Genomic DNA, 23,074 nt, shown 5'->3' with positions numbered 1-23,074 from the left:
ACATTTAGCATGCGTAATCGCAAAAAGAATATACAGTATATGATAAGAGCGGGGGTGATAGGAACGGCTTAGCCTTGTGGTTACGCACGCTTGTTAATAGACTTGGGATTTGAATGTTGCATTCAGTATGTAGTTCAAATTCACTACCAGGGCGATTTTTCATTGCTAAAACTTCATCACTATAACTATACAGACAAATGAACAGCACTGACATTTATGTATATAGATTTCATTAAAAAATTCAGCAAGCTGTCTGAAAGAACCTTTCAATATAATAAGAGTACTAATTTAGTTGAAACATACCTAGAGCAAAAATGATGGCGAACATAGCGGCTAAAGCTATCGTGAACATGGTGAATATTGCGGGGCGCCTGCCGAACTTGACAACAAATATGCATAGTCCATAGGCGACTAATTCGACTGCTCCAAGAATGGCGTTGTTGACATAAATACTCCCTTCCAGATTGGCTGTTAAACATAAAACAATGAACAATGACTTACTAGACTGATGAGCTTAGAGACTACAGACAAGTATAATTGCCACACCAAGATGATATTGATGTTTACTCTGGGGGTAAGATATTAACGATATAACTGAATTAAATTGGTTTATCCTGATCTTTGTAAGCCAATAATACCTCTTGCTACTAAGGAAACAAATATGCACAGATAAAGGACTGGACAATTGGTCCAAATGTTACACTGAAATAATAACAAAAACTTATTTGCACTGAAACCAGTAATCATCCAGTGATTGCTGTTAATTGAACTTTGACCTTAGCTGACCTTATACTTTGTGAAAAACTTTGGCCGCTGCCACAGACTAGACTAGTAATATCGAGGGGTGTTATTTATAGTCCGATTTATTGTATTATTAACATTTTTATTGATTAATAAACGAAGAAATGTCATTCCAGGGTCCTTGTTCATGGTATTGGACTGCGCTTTCTATGGTCAAGGACAAAGTTGTAAAGGAACAAACACCATTGGCTTTGGCTAAAGAGGTATAGCTCTACAGGTTTCATTATCATATACTATAGCACGGTCAACCTAAAATAAAACTGTATACTTCTCACTTTTCTGCTCAACCTCGTATCAGTTATATTATGTATAGCAGAAGCCTCCTCATTCCTGGATTCTTAATGACTTATATTCCTTGATGAGTGACCAGGGATAGAGTGCTAGCAGTAAATTTACCAGAGAGATGCTGTAAGTGGTTATGATATACTGAACACCTATGCGGTTATATAAAGATAATACGAATGTTTCCTAAATCTATTCCATTAAACTATTCCATAGTTAATTAGCGTAGCGCTAATCAAATATTCGAGTCTAGAGAGAATAAGGACAACTCACAAACATTGTACGACATGCCGAAATAAACAAAGGAGACAATAAACCACAACAGTGCCATCACGAGTCCAATTTTTCTCATGTTTGGTGTTCTCACAAGATCCAGAGTGGAATGGCTCTGTGGGGGCTGCAAAAGACAAACCATAAAAACTGTCAATAAAGACAGAAGCAGGTATACAATCTCTATCATGTTTGAAATCAATACAAGCTAACGGCCTTGACCTTCCTACATCAGTCTTGGCTTATCTATATGATAAAAAACGTTTAAATATGAAATCTTTATACGATTACCAATAATAAAGCAGAAAAACACAAATTCAGAAACATGATGGTACAGATGGTATGCTTGTTCTCTCCAGTTTATACAAATTGTGAAAAGTGTGCAGTAAGTAGACTCATAACTTATTACTATGGTTGGACGTGTGTCTTACAAAACACTTTTTACCATGTGAGCTAGATAAGTAATTTGGAACCCTGGGAAGTATTTATAGTTTGTTTGTTCACACTTATTGTATCAATGCCATAGTGCGATAGTTATAAACAATAGTGCCTTTTGTCACTAAGATACCACTGCAAGTCACAAACGTTAAGTTTGAGAGATTTGGATAAAAGTAAAATATACCCTTCAGATAAGCAATAAATCCCTCGAAATGGGAGTTTCCTACCCTTACTTTCCACTGATAAAGCACAGATATGTGAGGTTTGATGTGTTTAAACATAATTAAAGAGACACAAGAGAAGAAAAGGTTCAACTGCACTGGTTAGCATGAGTTTGCAAACTTCTCATTTGCAGGTCTCCCTTCAATACCCCCTCAGAACTAACATGCGCAACCTACCTGCTTTGGCAGTACAATAGTTACTGCAGGAGGCATGTGCTTTCCATTGGCTATAGCCGAGGTTCTGAAATATTTAAGGGCTTCTTTTTCTTTGCCCTTTGATAGTTGCCACCTGGGTGACTCGGGCATAAAACTACAAATATGATGGAGTGATGCAAGGTGTGGTCTTACATATTCAATGTAACAGGATGAAAGTTTTCTACCATATGTACACATGTAAGGTATATTCAAGGAACACTGGCTAAAACTCTGGTACATTTTGATTGAGCTATAAAAGTGAAGTCGGAAAAGGAGGGTAGCGTATTGCTGGTGAATCATATCACCACACATGGGCAGTAAAAAAGGTCTCAGCAGAAACGTAACTGATAAACTCTTACAAGAAATATGTGAGGTAGAACACGTGATAAACACCGATATAGAACTGAAAGTGTCTCCAGTTAGGGTCAAGGTAGAAGATGAGCCCAGTTAGAATATAGGCACATGAATATGTCATGTCTGATACAAGACCAAGGGTGGCTCTGTCTTGGGGTCGACCATACTCTGCCGCTGAAATAAAAACGGAGGAGGTATGGCTACCAAAGAGGGGACAACATGGAAAGCAAGTTAAACAGATATCTAAGCTGACTATGATATTTGCCTACATCGGTGAAGAAGCAACCAAATTGAGTGACCCTAAACTGAAACGCATTACCCTGGAAACATGTCAGTATATTATGGTTGTGGCTTCAAGGACTTGTCTGTAAGCTATATCTTAGCCTGATGTACATACCAAGTATATAGGCTGAGTTCCTTGTTCCAGCCACTCCAAAACCCACGAAGAATCTTAGAATGGCAAACACAACGTAGACAGGACTAAAAGCAGCTCCTACACCGGCACCCAATGATAGTAATACAGATAGCAGTAGCATCAGACGTCTCCCAAACCTGCAAACAAATTTGGGTTGCAGAAGGAAAAACCAGCTTAGTGAAGGCATGACTTCCTTCAGAAGCAAGCAGGGCAGGGACAGCATTTTTATTAAAGTGTGGAAACACATCTTCTTATTACATGTTGTACAATGTACTCATTTAAGCACAAAAAGGTATAACTCCCCATAAACACATCCTAAAATCTTAAATATGTTTTGCCATCTTCATACAAATGTTGATGAGAAAACAACTTCCACTTTACATATGCTAATTTAGTCAAAGTTTTTAACCTTTTGATTGGGTAAGACTGTCATTGTAGGTAATATATGATTACGGCAGCACGATGGCTCTGGGTATTAGCTTTGAAAGCCAAAAAGGTATGAAACAAATAGTCACATGTCGTATGGTGACTTTGAAACAAATAGCCAAATGACATATGGTGTCATTGGAACAAATAGTCACATGTTACATAGTGTTGTTAAAACAAATAGTCAAATGTCATACAGCGTCATTGAAACAAATAGTCACATGTCGTATGGTGTCTTTGAAACAAATAGCCGCATGTCATATGGTGTCATTGGAACAAATAGTCACATGTCAAATGGTGTCATTGAAACAAATAGTCAAATGTCATATGGCGTCATTGAAACAAATAGTCACATGTCATATGGGCTCTTTAAAACAAATAGTCACATGCCATATGCTGTCAATGAAACAAATAGTCACATGTCATATGGTGTCATTGAAACAAATGGCCACATGTCATATGGTGTCATTGAAACAAATGGCCACATGCCATATGGTGTCATTGAAGCAAACAGTCACATGCCATGATGTCATTGAAACAAATAGCCACATGTTATATGGTGTCATTGAAACAAATAGTCACATGGTGTCACACTAACCTGTCAGCAACATCACCAAGAATAATACAGCCAGCAAAGAAGCCCAGCATATAGATAGTGGAAGCCAAGTCTACTAGGTACTCCTTGTTGCAAGTGAGATCCCACTATGATACAAGGTTTAGTTTTATAAATGAACTGACACAGAGATATAGATTAGAGTGTTTTGAAATATCTGTTGACAGTTAAAGGCATCCAAACATACCTATAGTAGTACATGTAGAGTGTGCAAACATATGACAGGACAAGAACAGAAAAACAAACAGTTGTACACACAGACTGATAGAGTATGTAGAGACCTCTGTAACGATAGTAGAGTTGTAGACTTCTCTGTTATATATCCAGTGAGAGCAGCTGAATTTCTGTGAGTGAGAGCTCATGTTAGCCAGATTAGTAGTAGTCTTTGTGTACTCACATGTATCTGCTACATAGTAAACAAGATAGTAGGACATGCCTGACATGGTGACAGTTATTTATAATAAGATAGTTCAGGCTACATAATGTTGTTAGTGAGTAGAGACGCTGATTTAAACATAAAGTTCAGATTATTTTTGCAATCAACACTATTTACGTAATAGGATACAATAGGTATAAAAACATAATTCTAAGATTTTCCGCTAAACAATTTTTTCAATAAATTGAATCAAGCTAAAACTAGAGTTGTCTCCTCCTGCCTGACAAATATACACTAGCGCATTCAAGAGAAGCACACTTTTATTGCTGATTATACACCAAACATAAATGTTTTCACTTCATTAGGTTGAGAAATTGGAAAGTTGACTAGTTACTAGCCTCGGTGATTGTCGATATGTTTCAATCGCTGTAATACCTGAACAATAAAGTCTGCAGTGATGCGGCTGAACAAAAAAACCATTGCTTGGCAATAGAGCTCCTACACATTGTTGAGTTCTGAAAGTTTGCTATTTGAATGATATTTAGTAGCCACTACCAGCTAGACTACTTTCACGATAGCAATCCATTGAGGGTAATTGTACTTAATACATGTGAAGGTGTAATTTTAGAGTTTCTAATCAGACAAATCGTGGTGCATTCATGTAGAAAAAAGAAGCGCTAAGATTGCCAATTGAGCCCAGTATTGCTTGAAGCAGGCCTACTTGTTCACATTAAATAAGCGTAAGATACTGTGTGTGGAGCTCTAGCAGCCTGCTCTCATAACTCTTCCTTCACATGAGAATTTGTCAATACCATGAAACTTCGTTCTTAGCATAGTAAAGATTATTCTGCCCTTACTGACAGAGGTCAGATTGGCGCATTTGGTAGGGTGTAGGTATATGTCCAGTACATAGTAATCCAGCTTTGATGTGCACTTTAACCATTACGTGTGTCAACTTTAACCATCACATGTGTTACTTCTCCAATGCGATATTAAGCAAGATTACAGGACAATCAGAGTTTTGAACTAATTGAACGGCATGTCGCTCTATTTTTCAACCCTTCTATTCTACAACCCTTCTTCCTGAACAGACGAATATGACTTCGTCTTATTCGTCTGTTGAGGAAAGGAAATTGCGCTTGTTAATATACTATATCGCTATTAAAATAAACTTTAAATAACAAATTGAAAAATATTCATACAAACAAAGATGTTTTAACTTGAACTAAAAGAAATAACGTAAAATATTTTTTAAACGAACAAAGATTTTGTTTGTATTTAATGATTGTGGAATGCAAGGTACCAAATCAGAATCCAAAAAACATAATGTAGCTGGGAAAAAGTCTTCTGAGCAGCTGGAATAAATTAGTAGCGAACTAAATGTAGATGTAAAATAAATAGCAAGTATGTAAACTACAAAATGTCGATGCAACGTATATATTTTGGTAACGTTTCTAATCAGTAAAAAAATCGCCAAATTTCAAGTTCGAGATAAATTATTAGCTTTAACGAAAAAAGATGAAGAAGCATCGTGTTGCATATACTTACGTCCTAAAATATTTCTGAACAGGCGCATCGTAACTCATGGACGCAAGGCTAAAATAATTAGCACGCACATGGTGTATTCGGTATATGAAAATGCATATGACCACTATGCTGTTGTAACTCGGTGGTAGATGCATTCGTGGTGAGTTCAAATCCATCAGAATGCGGAATTTCAATATCAAGATTTTAATAGCTATAGCCGAAATGCAGACAGACATACGACATAAAACCTACTTCTGAGAAATATATATAGATAAAGTGTTTAATGGACTGAGAGTGCTCGTCTTTCACAAGTAGAGTTGTCTACCCTCAGTTTACTTCATAAATGTGCATCATTGACCTTAGTTGTACATAATTATTAGCTCAAAATACTACAATTGATAAACAAAGTTAGTTAGATATTGACTTAGGTAAAGTCATTGTGAGATATATCATGCTAATTTGTCTCAATTTGAATGCAATAAGATAAAGGTTGTGCTTGCCTTACCTGTGGAGTATGTAATTAGACTTGAGTTGTCATGAGATGTCCGGTTCGGAGGCATCACACAAATCTGACCACCATTGCCTCCCTCAAACACCATGGCCATATTGTTGAACCCGCATGACATTGACACAAGCACTAAAAAAACTGAATGAAAGGGAGGAAGAGTGAAACCAGTGTCTGAATTAAACCATACAATGCTAGTATAGGGATACTGCTGTAGCTATGTAAACTATGAAGGACACTCACTCACTACATGCATTGTTAGTCCAAAGCAACCTACAGGTAGGTGGGCTGTTTGCTTTTTCACCTTCCAATACTTGACCCTTTGATCCTACAATGTTTGCTATTTCTGGTGTGTTTATACAATAGGAAAACATTCTCTTCAAAAATATATTGAGGATAGGGAACTAACCACATATTTCACCATTGGCAACAATACAGAAGCAAATACTTGTGCAACTTTTTAGAATATAACATGAAAATATTTGTAGTTATCCTTCCACACATATGACTAACATAGTTTTCTATGTCGTGACACCGATGTACTACATCCATCACTATATGACATGTTTTAGTTAATTATATAGTTGTTAGTTAACTATATAATATAACATAAGGCATAAAACATACTCATACACTAACTATAGAATATAACATAAGGTATATAACATACTCATACACTAACTATATAACATAACATAAGACATATAACATACTCATACACTAACTGTAGAGTATAACATAAGGTATATAACATACTCATACACTAACTATATAATATAACTTAAGGTATATAACATACTCATACGCTAACTGTATAATATAACATAAAGTATATAATATACTCATACACTAACTATATAATATAACATAAGATATATAACATACCCATACACTAACTATATAATATAGCATAAGGTATATAACATACTCATACACTAACTGTAGAATATAACATTAGGTATATAACATACTCATACACTAACTATATAATATAACATTAGGTATATAACATACTCATACACTAACTGTAGAGTATAACATAAGGTATATAATATACTCATACACTAACTATATAATATAACATAAGGTATATAACATACTCATACACTAACTGTAGAATATAACATAAGGTATATAACATACTCATACACTAACTATATAATATAACATAAGGTATATAACATACCCATACACTAACTATATAATATAGCATAAGGTATATAACATACTCACACACTAACTGTAGAATATAACATTAGGTATATAACATACTCATACACTAACTGTAGAATATAACATAAGGTATATAACATACTCATACACTAACTGTAGAATATAACATTAGGTATATAACATACTCATACACTAACTGTAGAATATAACATAAGGTATATAATATACTCATACATTAACTATATAATATAACATAAGGTATATAACATACCCATACACTAACTATATAATATAGCATAAGGTATATAACATACTCATACACTAACTGTAGAATATAACATAAGGTATATAATATACTCATACATTAACTATATAATATAACATAAGGTATATAACATACCCATACACTAACTATATAATATAGCATAAGGTATATAACATACTCATACCCTAACTGTAGAATATAACATAAGGTATATAATATACTCATACACTAACTATATAATATAACATAAGGTATATAATATACTCATACACTAACTGTAGAGTATAACATAAGGTATATAACATACTCATACACTAACTGTAGAATATAACATTAGGTATATAACATACTCATACACTAACTGTAGAATATAACATAAGGCAAATAACAAACTTATACACTAACTATAGAATATTACATAAGGTATATAACCTACTCATACACTAACTATATAATATAACATAAGGCACATAACATACTTATACACTAACTGTAGAATATAACATTAGGTATATAACATACTCATACACTAACTGTAGAATATAACATAAGGTATATAATATACTCATACATTAACTATATAATATAACATAAGGTATATAACATACCCATACACTAACTATATAATATAGCATAAGGTATATAACATACTCATACACTAACTGTAGAATATAACATTAGGTATATAACATACTCATACACTAACTGTAGAATATAACATAAGGTATATAACATACTCATACACTAACTGTAGAATATAACATTAGGTATATAACATACTCATACACTAACTGTAGAATATAACATAAGGTATATAATATACTCATACATTAACTATATAATATAACATAAGGTATATAACATACCCATACACTAACTATATAATATAGCATAAGGTATATAACATACTCATACACTAACTGTAGAATATAACATAAGGTATATAATATACTCATACACTAACTATATAATATAACATAAGGTATATAATATACTCATACACTAACTGTAGAGTATAACATAAGGTATATAACATAGTCATACACTAACTGTAGAATATAACATTAGGTATATAACATACTCATACACTAACTGTAGAATATAACATAAGGTATATAATATACTCATACACTAACTATATAATATAACATAAGGTATATAATATACTCATACACTAACTGTAGAGTATAACATAAGGTATATAACATACTCATACACTAACTGTATAATATAACATAAGGCAAATAACAAACTTATACACTAACTATAGAATATTACATAAGGTATATAACCTACTCATACACTAACTATATAATATAACATAACATAAGGTATATAACATACTCATACACTAACTGTAGAGTATAACATAAGGTATATAATATACTCATACACTAACTATATAATATAACATAAGGTATATAACATACTCATACACTAACTGTAGAATATAACATAAGGTATATAACATACTCATACACTAACTATATAATATAACATAACGTATATAACATACTCATACACTAACTGTAGAGTATAACATAAGGTATATAATATACTCATACACTAACTATATAATATAACATAACATAAGGTATATAACATACTCATACACTAACTGTAGAATATAACATAAGGTATATAACATACTCATACACTAACTATATAATATAACATAAGGTATATAACATACCCATACACTAACTATATAATATAGCATAAGGTATATAACATACTCATACACTAACTGTAGAATATAACATTAGGTATATAACATACTCATACACTAACTGTAGAATATAACATAAGGTATATAACATACTCATACACTAACTGTAGAATATAACATTAGGTATATAACATACTCATACACTAACTGTAGAATATAACATAAGGTATATAACATACTCATACACTAACTGTAGAATATAACATTAGGTATATAACATACTCATACACTAACTGTAGAATATAACATAAGGTATATAATATACTCATACATTAACTATATAATATAACATAAGGTATATAACATACCCATACACTAACTATATAATATAGCATAAGGTATATAACATACTCATACACTAACTGTAGAATATAACATAAGGTATATAATATACTCATACATTACCTATATAATATAACATAAGGTATATAACATACCCATACACTAACTATATAATATAGCATAAGGTATATAACATACTCATACCCTAACTGTAGAATATAACATAAGGTATATAATATACTCATACACTAACTATATAATATAACATAAGGTATATAATATACTCATACACTAACTGTAGAGTATAACATAAGGTATATAACATACTCATACACTAACTGTAGAATATAACATTAGGTATATAACATACTCATACACTAACTGTAGAATATAACATAAGGCAAATAACAAACTTATACACTAACTATAGAATATTACATAAGGTATATAACCTACTCATACACTAACTATATAATATAACATAAGGCACATAACATACTTATACACTAACTGTAGAATATAACATTAGGTATATAACATACTCATACACTAACTGTAGAATATAACATAAGGTATATAATATACTCATACATTAACTATATAATATAACATAAGGTATATAACATACCCATACACTAACTATATAATATAGCATAAGGTATATAACATACTCATACACTAACTGTAGAATATAACATTAGGTATATAACATACTCATACACTAACTGTAGAATATAACATAAGGTATATAACATACTCATACACTAACTGTAGAATATAACATTAGGTATATAACATACTCATACACTAACTGTAGAATATAACATAAGGTATATAATATACTCATACATTAACTATATAATATAACATAAGGTATATAACATACCCATACACTAACTATATAATATAGCATAAGGTATATAACATACTCATACACTAACTGTAGAATATAACATAAGGTATATAATATACTCATACACTAACTATATAATATAACATAAGGTATATAATATACTCATACACTAACTGTAGAGTATAACATAAGGTATATAACATACTCATACACTAACTGTAGAATATAACATTAGGTATATAACATACTCATACACTAACTGTAGAATATAACATAAGGTATATAATATACTCATACACTAACTATATAATATAACATAAGGTATATAATATACTCATACACTAACTGTAGAGTATAACATAAGGTATATAACATACTCATACACTAACTGTATAATATAACATAAGGCAAATAACAAACTTATACACTAACTATAGAATATTACATAAGGTATATAACCTACTCATACACTAACTATATAATATAACATAAGGCATATAACATACTTATACACTAACTGTAGAATATAACATTAGGTATATAACATACTCATACACTAACAGTAGAATATAACATAAGGTATATAATATACTCATACACTAACTATATAATATAACATAAGGTATATAACATACCCATACACTAACTATATAATATAGCATAAGGTATATAACATACTCATACACTAACTGTAGAGTATAACATAAGGTATATAACATACTCATACACTAACTGTAGAGTATAACATAAGGTATATAATATACTCATACACTAACTATATAATATAACATAAGGTATATAACATACTCATACACTAACTGTAGAATATAACATAAGGTATATAACATACTCATACACTAACTATATAATATAACATAACGTATATAACATACTCATACACTAACTGTAGAGTATAACATAAGGTATATAATATACTCATACACTAACTATATAACATAACATAAGGTATATAACATACTCATACACTAACTGTAGAATATAACATAAGGTATATAACATACTCATACACTAACTATATAATATAACATAAGGTATATAACATACCCATACACTAACTATATAATATAGCATAAGGTATATAACATACTCATACACTAACTGTAGAATATAACATTAGGTATATAACATACTCATACACTAACTGTAGAATATAACATAAGGTATATAACATACTCATACACTAACTGTAGAATATAACATTAGGTATATAACATACTCATACACTAACTGTAGAATATAACATAAGGTATATAACATACTCATACACTAACTGTAGAATATAACATTAGGTATATAACATACTCATACACTAACTGTAGAATATAACATAAGGTATATAATATACTCATACATTAACTATATAATATAACATAAGGTATATAACATACCCATACACTAACTATATAATATAGCATAAGGTATATAACATACTCATACACTAACTGTAGAATATAACATAAGGTATATAATATACTCATACATTAACTATATAATATAACATAAGGTATATAACATACCCATACACTAACTATATAATATAGCATAAGGTATATAACATACTCATACCCTAACTGTAGAATATAACATAAGGTATATAATATACTCATACACTAACTATATAATATAACATAAGGTATATAATATACTCATACACTAACTGTAGAGTATAACATAAGGTATATAACATACTCATACACTAACTGTAGAATATAACATTAGGTATATAACATACTCATACACTAACTGTAGAATATAACATAAGGCAAATAACAAACTTATACACTAACTATAGAATATTACATAAGGTATATAACCTACTCATACACTAACTATATAATATAACATAAGGCATATAACATACTTATACACTAACTGTAGAATATAACATTAGGTATATAACATACTCATACACTAACTGTAGAATATAACATAAGGTATATAATATACTCATACATTAACTATATAATATAACATAAGGTATATAACATACCCATACACTAACTATATAATATAGCATAAGGTATATAACATACTCATACACTAACTGCAGAATATAACATTAGGTATATAACATACTCATACACTAACTGTAGAATATAACATAAGGTATATAACATACTCATACACTAACTGTAGAATATAACATTAGGTATATAACATACTCATACACTAACTGTAGAATATAACATAAGGTATATAATATACTCATACATTAACTATATAATATAACATAAGGTATATAACATACCCATACACTAACTATATAATATAGCATAAGGTATATAACATACTCATACACTAACTGTAGAATATAACATAAGGTATATAATATACTCATACACTAACTATATAATATAACATAAGGTATATAATATACTCATACACTAACTGTAGAGTATAACATAAGGTATATAACATACTCATACACTAACTGTAGAATATAACATTAGGTATATAACATACTCATACACTAACTGTAGAATATAACATAAGGTATATAATATACTCATACACTAACTATATAATATAACATAAGGTATATAATATACTCATACACTAACTGTAGAGTATAACATAAGGTATATAACATACTCATACACTAACTGTATAATATAACATAAGGCAAATAACAAACTTATACACTAACTATAGAATATTACATAAGGTATATAACCTACTCATACACTAACTATATAATATAACATAAGGCATATAACATACTTATACACTAACTGTAGAATATAACATTAGGTATATAACATACTCATACACTAACAGTAGAATATAACATAAGGTATATAATATACTCATACACTAACTATATAATATAACATAAGGTATATAACATACCCATACACTAACTATATAATATAGCATAAGGTATATAACATACTCATACACTAACTGTAGAGTATAACATAAGGTATATAACATACTCATACACTAACTGTAGAGTATAACATAAGGTATATAATATACTCATACACTAACTATATAATATAACATAAGGTATATAACATACTCATACACTAACTGTAGAATATAACATAAGGTATATAACATACTCATACACTAACTATATAATATAACATAACGTATATAACATACTCATACACTAACTGTAGAGTATAACATAAGGTATATAATATACTCATACACTAACTATATAATATAACATAACATAAGGTATATAACATACTCATACACTAACTGTAGAATATAACATAAGGTATATAACATACTCATACACTAACTATATAATATAACATAAGGTATATAACATACCCATACACTAACTATATAATATAGCATAAGGTATATAACATACTCATACACTAACTGTAGAATATAACATTAGGTATATAACATACTCATACACTAACTGTAGAATATAACATAAGGTATATAACATACTCATACACTAACTGTAGAATATAACATTAGGTATATAACATACTCATACACTAACTGTAGAATATAACATAAGGTATATAATATACTCATACATTAACTATATAATATAACATAAGGTATATAACATACCCATACACTAACTATATAATATAGCATAAGGTATATAACATACTCATACACTAACTGTAGAATATAACATTAGGTATATAACATACTCATACACTAACTGTAGAATATAACATAAGGTATATAACATACTCATACACTAACTGTAGAATATAACATTTGGTATATAACATACTCATACACTAACTGTAGAATATAACATAAGGTATATAATATACTCATACACTAACTATATAATATAACATAAGGTATATAATATACTCATACACTAACTGTAGAGTATAACATAAGGTATATAACATACTCATACACTAACTGTATAATATAACATAAGGCAAATAACAAACTTATACACTAACTATAGAATATTACATAAGGTATATAACCTACTCATACACTAACTATATAATATAACATAAGGCATATAACATACTCATACACTAACTGTCGAGTATAACATAAGGTATATAATATACTCATACACTAACTATATAATATAACATAAGGTATATAACATACTCATACACTAACTATAGAATATAACATAAGGTATATAACATACTCATACACTAACTATAGAATATAACATAAGGCATATAACATACTCATACACTAACTATAGAGTATAACATAAGGTATATAATATACTCATACACTAACCATATAATATAACATAAGATATATAACATACTCATACACTAACTGTAGAATATAACATAAGGTATATAACATACTCATACACTAACTATAGAATATAGCATAAGCATATAACATACTCATACACTAACTGTATAGTATAACATAAGGTATATAACATACTCATACACTAACTATATAATATAACATAAGGTATATAACATACTCATACACTAACTATACAATATAACATAAGGCATATAACATACTCATACACTAACTATAGAATATAACATCTACTATATAAACAGCAATCGTTGTCTGTGTGTGTATGTGTCCGCCTAATAGAGTACCGTACTTTTCGGACTATTAGCCGCTACTAGGTATCTAGGGCGCATTAATGGGAATCTCCAGTTAGTGCGCCTCTATACATAATCTATTCATCATTTTTACACAAAAATCATGTGATCTCTGGTTAGCGCGCCTCTTTACTGTGCCCAACGCGCTGATACGTTTTAAACAGCAAAGTTGATGCCGTGTTAAAAAGAACCACCCTGAGTTCTGCGGCCTATACAAAGGTGCCTATACAACTATACAAATGTACAACTCATTAAATAAAATAAATTGATGAGTAGTAATTTACATGCAATTAATATTTACTGCTAACGTGTACCGAGAAGGTCACGTAAATGATTGTTTCTTGCGGCCACTGGAAAAATGCAGTTCTCACCTACTAAATTTCCACATCAAAAAGGTAAGTAGGCTACTTCTTATTCAATGTTGTAGTGGCTATGAATTGCCACACTTCCAATATATAACCCTTTCACTTTAGCTATTGGCCTACTGCCAGCCATTTTGCCGATATTGCTTCATGATATCTTTTCAATTTCAAACTCCATCTAGAACGTTTGTTTTGGTTATATATTTCATTTTGCCAACACGTTAACAAACACTGCTATACAAAAAATTCATAGTATCTATACTTTGTGCATTGGTAAAGCGATGTGAAGCTACAAAGCAAAACGATCCCCTACAATGTTCCTTATTCCTACAAAACCATTACTTTCACCACCATCAGAGTCAGTGCTGCTATTGCTATTTTAATTATCTGTGTAATCACAAAAATCTGAATTGGCTATAATGTCATCAACATAAGTAGTTATTTGTTTTCTAACTCGGACGCCTTTGATGAATTTACACAAAAATGTTCGTTTTTATGTTGGAAATCCCCAAACAAAGATTAAAATATTAAACTTTAGGCTAATTTTATAGAGAAATCCTAGGACAGCACTGCCACTACCATAAAAGTCCTAAAGACCGTTGGTTATGTTATCAACGAATAATAAAATTCAGTTACTAGCAGTTGCTGGGAAAGTCGCAAAAATGTGTCTAAAGCGGTCGACCATAGAAAACGCATGAATGAGTCTACTTCAGTGAAAGGGTTGAAAACGTTGGATTTGCCACTGTTTGTGATAGTAAACATGTTCATTTTCTTCCGCCGCTGAGTTACTTTTAGATTTTTCCAGCTACGAGTACTACAGAACTTGCATGGGTACTGCTACTGCGTTTTACCTACTAAATTTCTACATCAAAAAGGTTAGTACTTCTTATTCAATGTCGTATTGCCTATGAATTGGCACACCTACACTACATAACCCTTTCATTTCCGTCCATGTACAAATTTAGCTATCAGCCTACTGCCAGCTATTTTGCCAATATTGCTTCATGATATTTTTTCAATTTCAAACTGCATCTAGAACATTTGTTTTGGTTATATATTTCATTTTGCCAACATGTTAACAAACACTGCTATACAAAAAATTCATTGTATCTTTACTTTGTGCATAGCCTCACATACTAAAGCGATGTGAGGCTATGAAGCTAAAACGATCCTCTACAATGTTCCTTATTCTTACAAAACCAATACTTTCACCACCATCAGAGTCAGTGCTGCTATTGCTATTTTAATTATCTGTGTAATCACAAAAATAGAAATCTGAATCGGCTATAATGTCATCAACATAAGTAATTGTTTTCTAACTCGGTGGCGTTTTCAAAACTTACACAAAAAATGGTTGTTTTTAAGTTATAAATTCTCAAACAAAGATTTAAAATTAAACTTTAGGCTAATTTTATAGAGAAATCTTTGGACAACACTGTCACTCACTTAGTATTTCTTATTCAATGTTCTATTGTCCATGAAATGCCACAACTCCACTACTTAAAACGTTGAATTTGCAACCGTTTGTGATAGTAAGCATGTTCATTTCCTTCTGCAGCTGACTTACTTTTACTTTTTTTCCAGCTACGAGTACCACCGAACTACAGCTACTACAGAACTTGCACGGGCACTCCAAGCATTGCGATAGGCGACGGTGAGAAGAAAGCGAGCAGTGCATATTACAAAAAAGCACACCATCTCATTCACTTTTAGAAACGCTTGAAGCAGTACAATGCCTCCCAAAAAGCCTACTGCCCAAACGCAAGAACAGATTGATTCCCGTGGATAAAGAGACCGAATTCGGAAAGCAGCAGCTAGACGAGCAGAAACTGCAGAGCAAACACAGCTACGCCCACAACGAAATGAAACTGCTACTGCAGCTGCTAGAAATGCAGAAACTGCAGAGCAAACATAGCTGCGCCTACATTGAAACAGAATAGCTACTGCCTCTGCTAGAAGTGCAGAAACTGCAGAGCAAACACAGCTACGCCTACAACGAAACAGAATAGCAGCTGCTAGAAGAGCAGAAACCGCTGAACAAACACAGGTACATTGAGAGCAGGCCAGAATAGATGCTGCAGCTGCTAGAAGTGCAGAGACTGCTGAGCCGACCCAGCAGTGACTCAAACAGCTCAGAGCAGCCGCTACAGCAGCCAGACGTGAAGAAACTTCCGAGCAGATGCAACGATGACAAGAACATGATGCACTAGCTACAACAGCTGCTCGGCGAGCTGAATTTTCAGAGCAGATGAAACGGCGACAACAGCAAGATGCACTAACTACAGCAGCTGCTACCAGGCGCCGTGTGTGGGCAGAAAACTTCGCACTTGACTACAGTCCTGCAACACAGTATAGGGCCGAATTTTTCTATGGAACAAATGTCCAAAGATGCTCCAGATGTAATGCCTTACGTTGAAAAGGCGAGAGGCCATATATGTAGTTTATATAGTAGATTTTATTGATAATAAATTTTATCAACACAACCACATTACTGCTGCACAGTTTGTATATACCATGTCAAAACACAGGCTATAGAGGAAGAACTGGTGAGTCATGATTAGTGTTTTAAGCATGTAGAAGTCTCAATTCAATAAATGCTGGCCATAGCTTAGCAGTGCGATAGCAAAATATTTTCTAGAACTTCTTAAAATATGTAAAACTTTTCAATACTGCCAGTTTGAAGAACTTCAGTTTGCCTAGCAATGTCAATTTTATTATCAGTTCTGTGTACAAAATTAGGACAACTCCGATTTGAGTGGTTCGCGACTGATGCATTGTAGACTAGCTGTAAAACACATCGCATATTTCCATTGGTCTCTCCAACATTATTGACATGTACGACTGCATATGTGTATGCAGTCTGATCAGCACAAAAATTTCAGTACATTGCATATTTGGAGTTGTTTTACAGTATGAAAGACAACTCTCAATAAAACTATTGCTTTACGTCAATCTGTTCTCGAACACGGGTAATGCAGCTAGTAAGGTATATAAAATACTGATACACTAACTGTAAAATATAACATAAGGTATATAACATACTCATACACTAACTGTAGAATATGACATAAGGTATATAACATACTCATACACTAACTATAGAATATAACATAAGATATATAACATACTCATACACTAACTGTAGAGTATAACATTAAGGTATATAACATATTCATACACTAACTGTAGAATATAACATCAGGTATATAACAAACAGAGAATCTCTCATATGACCAGAGAAAGAGAATGCCCCATACCTTATCAGAAATCATAGAACTGCCATCAAGGATCAAAAGGTCACTGTCAGATAAGTTGTTATGAGTTGAGAATGTTTACTGGACAATTGGTCTCATCTTAGCAGAGACTCGGTTCAAAAGGTTATAGATGACTCTACCACTTACACCACAAGATAAACTGGTAGCGTCCAAAGCCAACCTTGCAGACAGCCTCATCGAGTTCCCAGGTCAAAGTTCGATGTTCGTGTGAACTGAGGGAGCTGAACTCGTCTGTACTCGACTCATCCGCGAGCAGATGAGTTCTTTCCTCTAACAAAAAATATTATAGAAACTATTTCATGCTTTAGTGTCAGAATATTGAAGTTAATGGGTGCAATGTGTGAAATGTGTGAGTAGCAGGCTATACAAACAGATTTGTAAAACACGGTGCACGCAAGCAAAGAAGATTTACTCCTAAACTTTTGAAGCTATCACAACACAAGCGTTGCTCTCGACGGCAAAATAGAAATGCAAACCGATTTCCCTGAAAACATGCAAAATTAGTGAATGTCTAGTGCTAAGAATTGCTGCTAAACGCAATTCATCAGCATTCTTAACATTCCCCACTGATAGTCAGTGCTTAGCAACTGACAGCAATAAGTGTTGAGTCTTATAAACAACATGGTGAAACTAAACTACCGTAAAACCTCTAATTGAATGCCATGGCGCTCTATTGTTCAACCCTTCCTCTATAACGGCGGTCAATTGGAGGCGGCATTCAAATAGAGGCAGGCGGTGTATTATTCAAATGGCTTGTCAGAATTTTGGGAAGATAAATTTAGTTCTATTATGGGCGGAGCAAATGTCGCCTATATTATGCTCTCATTTTCCAGGGGAGCGATATTAAACCTTTTGGATGCAATAGATCTGCTAACTACCTCCAACTTGTCAAAGATCTTTTAATAAATAGGCATCGAGAAACCGCGAATATCTAGACCAGTTGATACCTATTGCTTGCAATTGACCTGTGATGATATTATAGCCTGTTTCCTTCTTTGCAATTTGTTGGCAATTTTAATTTGTATTTCATTCTAAATTTGAAGACATATTTTAATTTTATATCTATATTAACCAATGGTGCATAAAAGCTCCTTGCACTCTCGTAGTGGCGGTAAATAGAGGTGGCGTTCAAATAGAGGTAGCATTCAATTAGAGGTCTTACAGTATCTAGTAAAAGCTGAGCCTAAATTTATCAAACTCCAATCATTATGGTGACTGCAATTATGCTTGTCAATGTTATCAAGTCTCAGATCTTGTTCCAAGTCTGATACTATTGTTAGTATAGAAAGTGAGGGGGTGATATATTGAACAATCACAATGCCAGATGTCAGTAGGGGCTTATTAGCAGTGCAGTGGATAATCGCTTAAAAAGAGTAATGAGAACAGACTTCAACCTTTGATCAAATGCTGAGATGATACATTCTACAGGAACATGTGATACACTTTGTCAATGAAAGAATGCTAAAATAATTTGAGCTGGATATGTGGCAGGGTGAAGACAACGATGAAGTAGTGTTACTCACCTGATGACATGCTTAGTTTCCAACTGCTGCCTCTATTTCACTCTAAAATATATTAGCATCAGATTAGAATGAATAGCCACAAGCATTAGCACCAGCCTACATAAAGCTAATATGGTAGATCCAAATTCTATCTACACTCCTGACTATGTCTCTGCTGATGCTATAGAATCAACCAATGGAAATAACCTTTGCCATTCCATTTATGCTGGTATTTCATTATTCAACCACTGAATGATCAATTGAACATAACTAAAGAAACCTAAATAAGCGTACTGTGTATCATTCAACTAGTAAAATGTAGAAACTGCAACATGATGTTCATGATCAAAGAGCATGGAAATTTATCCCTTTCTCTCCCTCTACCTAACTCCCTGTTTGCTCTCCCCTGCTCACTTTCTTTCCCAACTCCCTACACGTCACACGATTACTTTGAAAAATAGTCGATGATAATTTGAAATAATATACATTATATAATATAGTGCAGAGTTGTGTGACGCGAGAAGACAACTTGTATGCTATTCCTGGATGAAGAACAAGAAATGTTAAACGCCGAGTTTGCTCAAGCCCACATTTTAAATTCTTTGCAAATCGATGAGTAACGTCGCAGATCAACAACTGCAAATTTAATAGTTTCGTTCTCTGCTGGACAAGTCTACGATGAATATCCTGCAATGTCTTTCTAACATGTTCTAAAAGAAAAGATTTAAACAAAACCATGATACAACGAAAACAGTAAGTTTTTTTAAAAGGCGATACGCAACGCAAGTTAAGTTGTTACAGCTTCGCAGCTGATGAGAGATTTGATACCACACTTAACAAGCTTCTCTAGGTCACTGCTTTCATGTTGTAAAATTTGCTAAATATGTTTTAGCATGACTATGTATCAGGTTTAGAACAGCTTCCTATTTGCAAAGCATTATATCTATATATATAATATATATATTATATATATTATATATAATTATATAATATATATATGTATATATAGAATCAGTGTCTGTTTGTCATTCGTATGTTCAGTTTATAGCTAGGCTATAGGTTAAAATATATATAAATTGCACAAATACAATTGGTTACTACTAGTAGGCTTGCAGTCCCATGTGCAGAGATCATAATGTGTAGCAATTATAAGCACAATGATTCAACGTCTTGATAAAGTGGTTGCATGGTTTAGTGACAGTGAGCTTGGCTTTACACGCGTGCATCTGAATGCACAGGTTTGATTCCTGTGTGATGCAACTTTTTTCTAACTCTGCTTTCAGATGGACAAACACGGTTCTTATTATAGTAAAGATTTAGACTAGCTTAAGTTACTCAAATTCATCAGGTAAAAAAACTTAGCCAATTTCAACTACATTATCTGCCACTTTTCATAAGCTGCTCAAGTCTTGAATGAATATGTAGCATAAGAAGTGAGAAATGTTTTACTATAATCTGTTTTAGCTGTGCCTCGCACTTTCAAATATTTGAATTATGCATTGGGTGAACACACACAGAAATAAACAGACACCTTCATTTACAAGTTAGAATGGTAAATTTTGTATATGTAAAATAAAAATATGTTTTCTGTGCAAAAATCTTCATATTACCCATGCAATGCTGGGCATTCGCACCCTGTTATATTTTATAAATATACTAGATGTTTCTGAGAGATAGTTATAGCAGACACTTGACTTACACAAAGAATAAGTTATGATACCTTCCAAAAGAGCTTGAGGTTTGCTAACAAGTGAAAGGTGCAGAGCTATGGACCACTTGCAGCTACACGCAACGAAGAGTATTATGTACGCTTCAGAACATTAAAGGCGTAAACACACTAGGCAATTTTAATGTGTGCGTCATGAGAAGACCTGAGATATCGCCCGCGTTTGCCTAAACAAACTTTAGCAATTCACCAGCGAGCTATAACACGGGCATGCTCGCAAACAGCCAATAAAATTCTGTATCACCAGTTTCTTCGGAATTGTTAATAAACTTAAGTAAACCTTGCACCTTCTAGACAACGACGTAAACAACTTCTATTTTTGTTAGGCCTCACTTTCACGACTTGCACACTACAAAAAGACATAAAAAATGATTCTTGTATATTTTAATGATATTTAAAGATATATATATATATATATATATAATTTACTTTATAGTAGTATTTAATTTTTAACATGAAATATTCACTATTCTCAAGATGGTCAACTTGCGCAACGATTGACTCCCAAATGCTGGTGTTCACCTGGAGATCTTTGTAATTCTTGTGTGTTGTGTCGTATAGAGTGAGTGCTTGTTAAATCTATGAACAATTCAGTGTTCATTTTGATGACGCTTCAATCATAACAAAACAGCAAAATGTTTTTGTTATACATTGATAAACAATGCCACGAAAAAATTAGCAGTCAGAGCATTATATTCTGGAGAAAAACAACCAATCAAAATGACCCTCATGTGTGATAAAGTTCTGAATTAGCAAGTCTAGCGTTATCCAGCCTATTAACGCCTAGTGCTTTTGCGCCTTAAGAGAGTATGAGAATATATTGCCCTGAGCAAAACTCTCGCCCCAAAGTATGTAGATTACTCAAAAATGAACCACGCGAATAATGCTTCAGTTTAAGAATTTATAGGTTGAGGGTACATGATACTAA

The 23,074-nt window shown here is 32.2% G+C and overlaps 1 protein-coding gene across 1 annotated transcript in view; it reads right to left on the bottom strand.

The window, feature by feature from the left end:
* The window catches only part of LOC137407414 (organic cation transporter protein-like), a 29,198-nt gene that overhangs the window by 5,273 nt on the left and 851 nt on the right, over positions 1-23,074 (bottom strand). Inside the window, exons 2-11 of the mRNA XM_068094065.1 lie at positions 20,442-20,483; positions 19,045-19,188; positions 6,424-6,564; positions 4,297-4,421; positions 4,001-4,104; positions 2,959-3,113; positions 2,567-2,735; positions 2,190-2,322; positions 1,357-1,480; positions 304-468 (exon numbers count right to left, since the gene is read on the bottom strand). Coding sequence (XP_067950166.1) covers positions 304-468; positions 1,357-1,480; positions 2,190-2,322; positions 2,567-2,735; positions 2,959-3,113; positions 4,001-4,104; positions 4,297-4,421; positions 6,424-6,564; positions 19,045-19,188; positions 20,442-20,451 — 1,270 coding nt within the window. The 5' untranslated portion in view covers positions 20,452-20,483. The remainder of the gene's footprint in view (positions 1-303; positions 469-1,356; positions 1,481-2,189; positions 2,323-2,566; positions 2,736-2,958; positions 3,114-4,000; positions 4,105-4,296; positions 4,422-6,423; positions 6,565-19,044; positions 19,189-20,441; positions 20,484-23,074) is intronic.

This window comes from Watersipora subatra, chromosome 10 (genome assembly GCF_963576615.1).
Source record: "Watersipora subatra chromosome 10, tzWatSuba1.1, whole genome shotgun sequence".
Classification (NCBI taxonomy): Eukaryota; Metazoa; Bryozoa; class Gymnolaemata; order Cheilostomatida; family Watersiporidae; genus Watersipora; species Watersipora subatra.
Note: the sequence above shows the minus strand (reverse complement) of the source record. Positions and strands in the feature narration are given on the sequence as shown.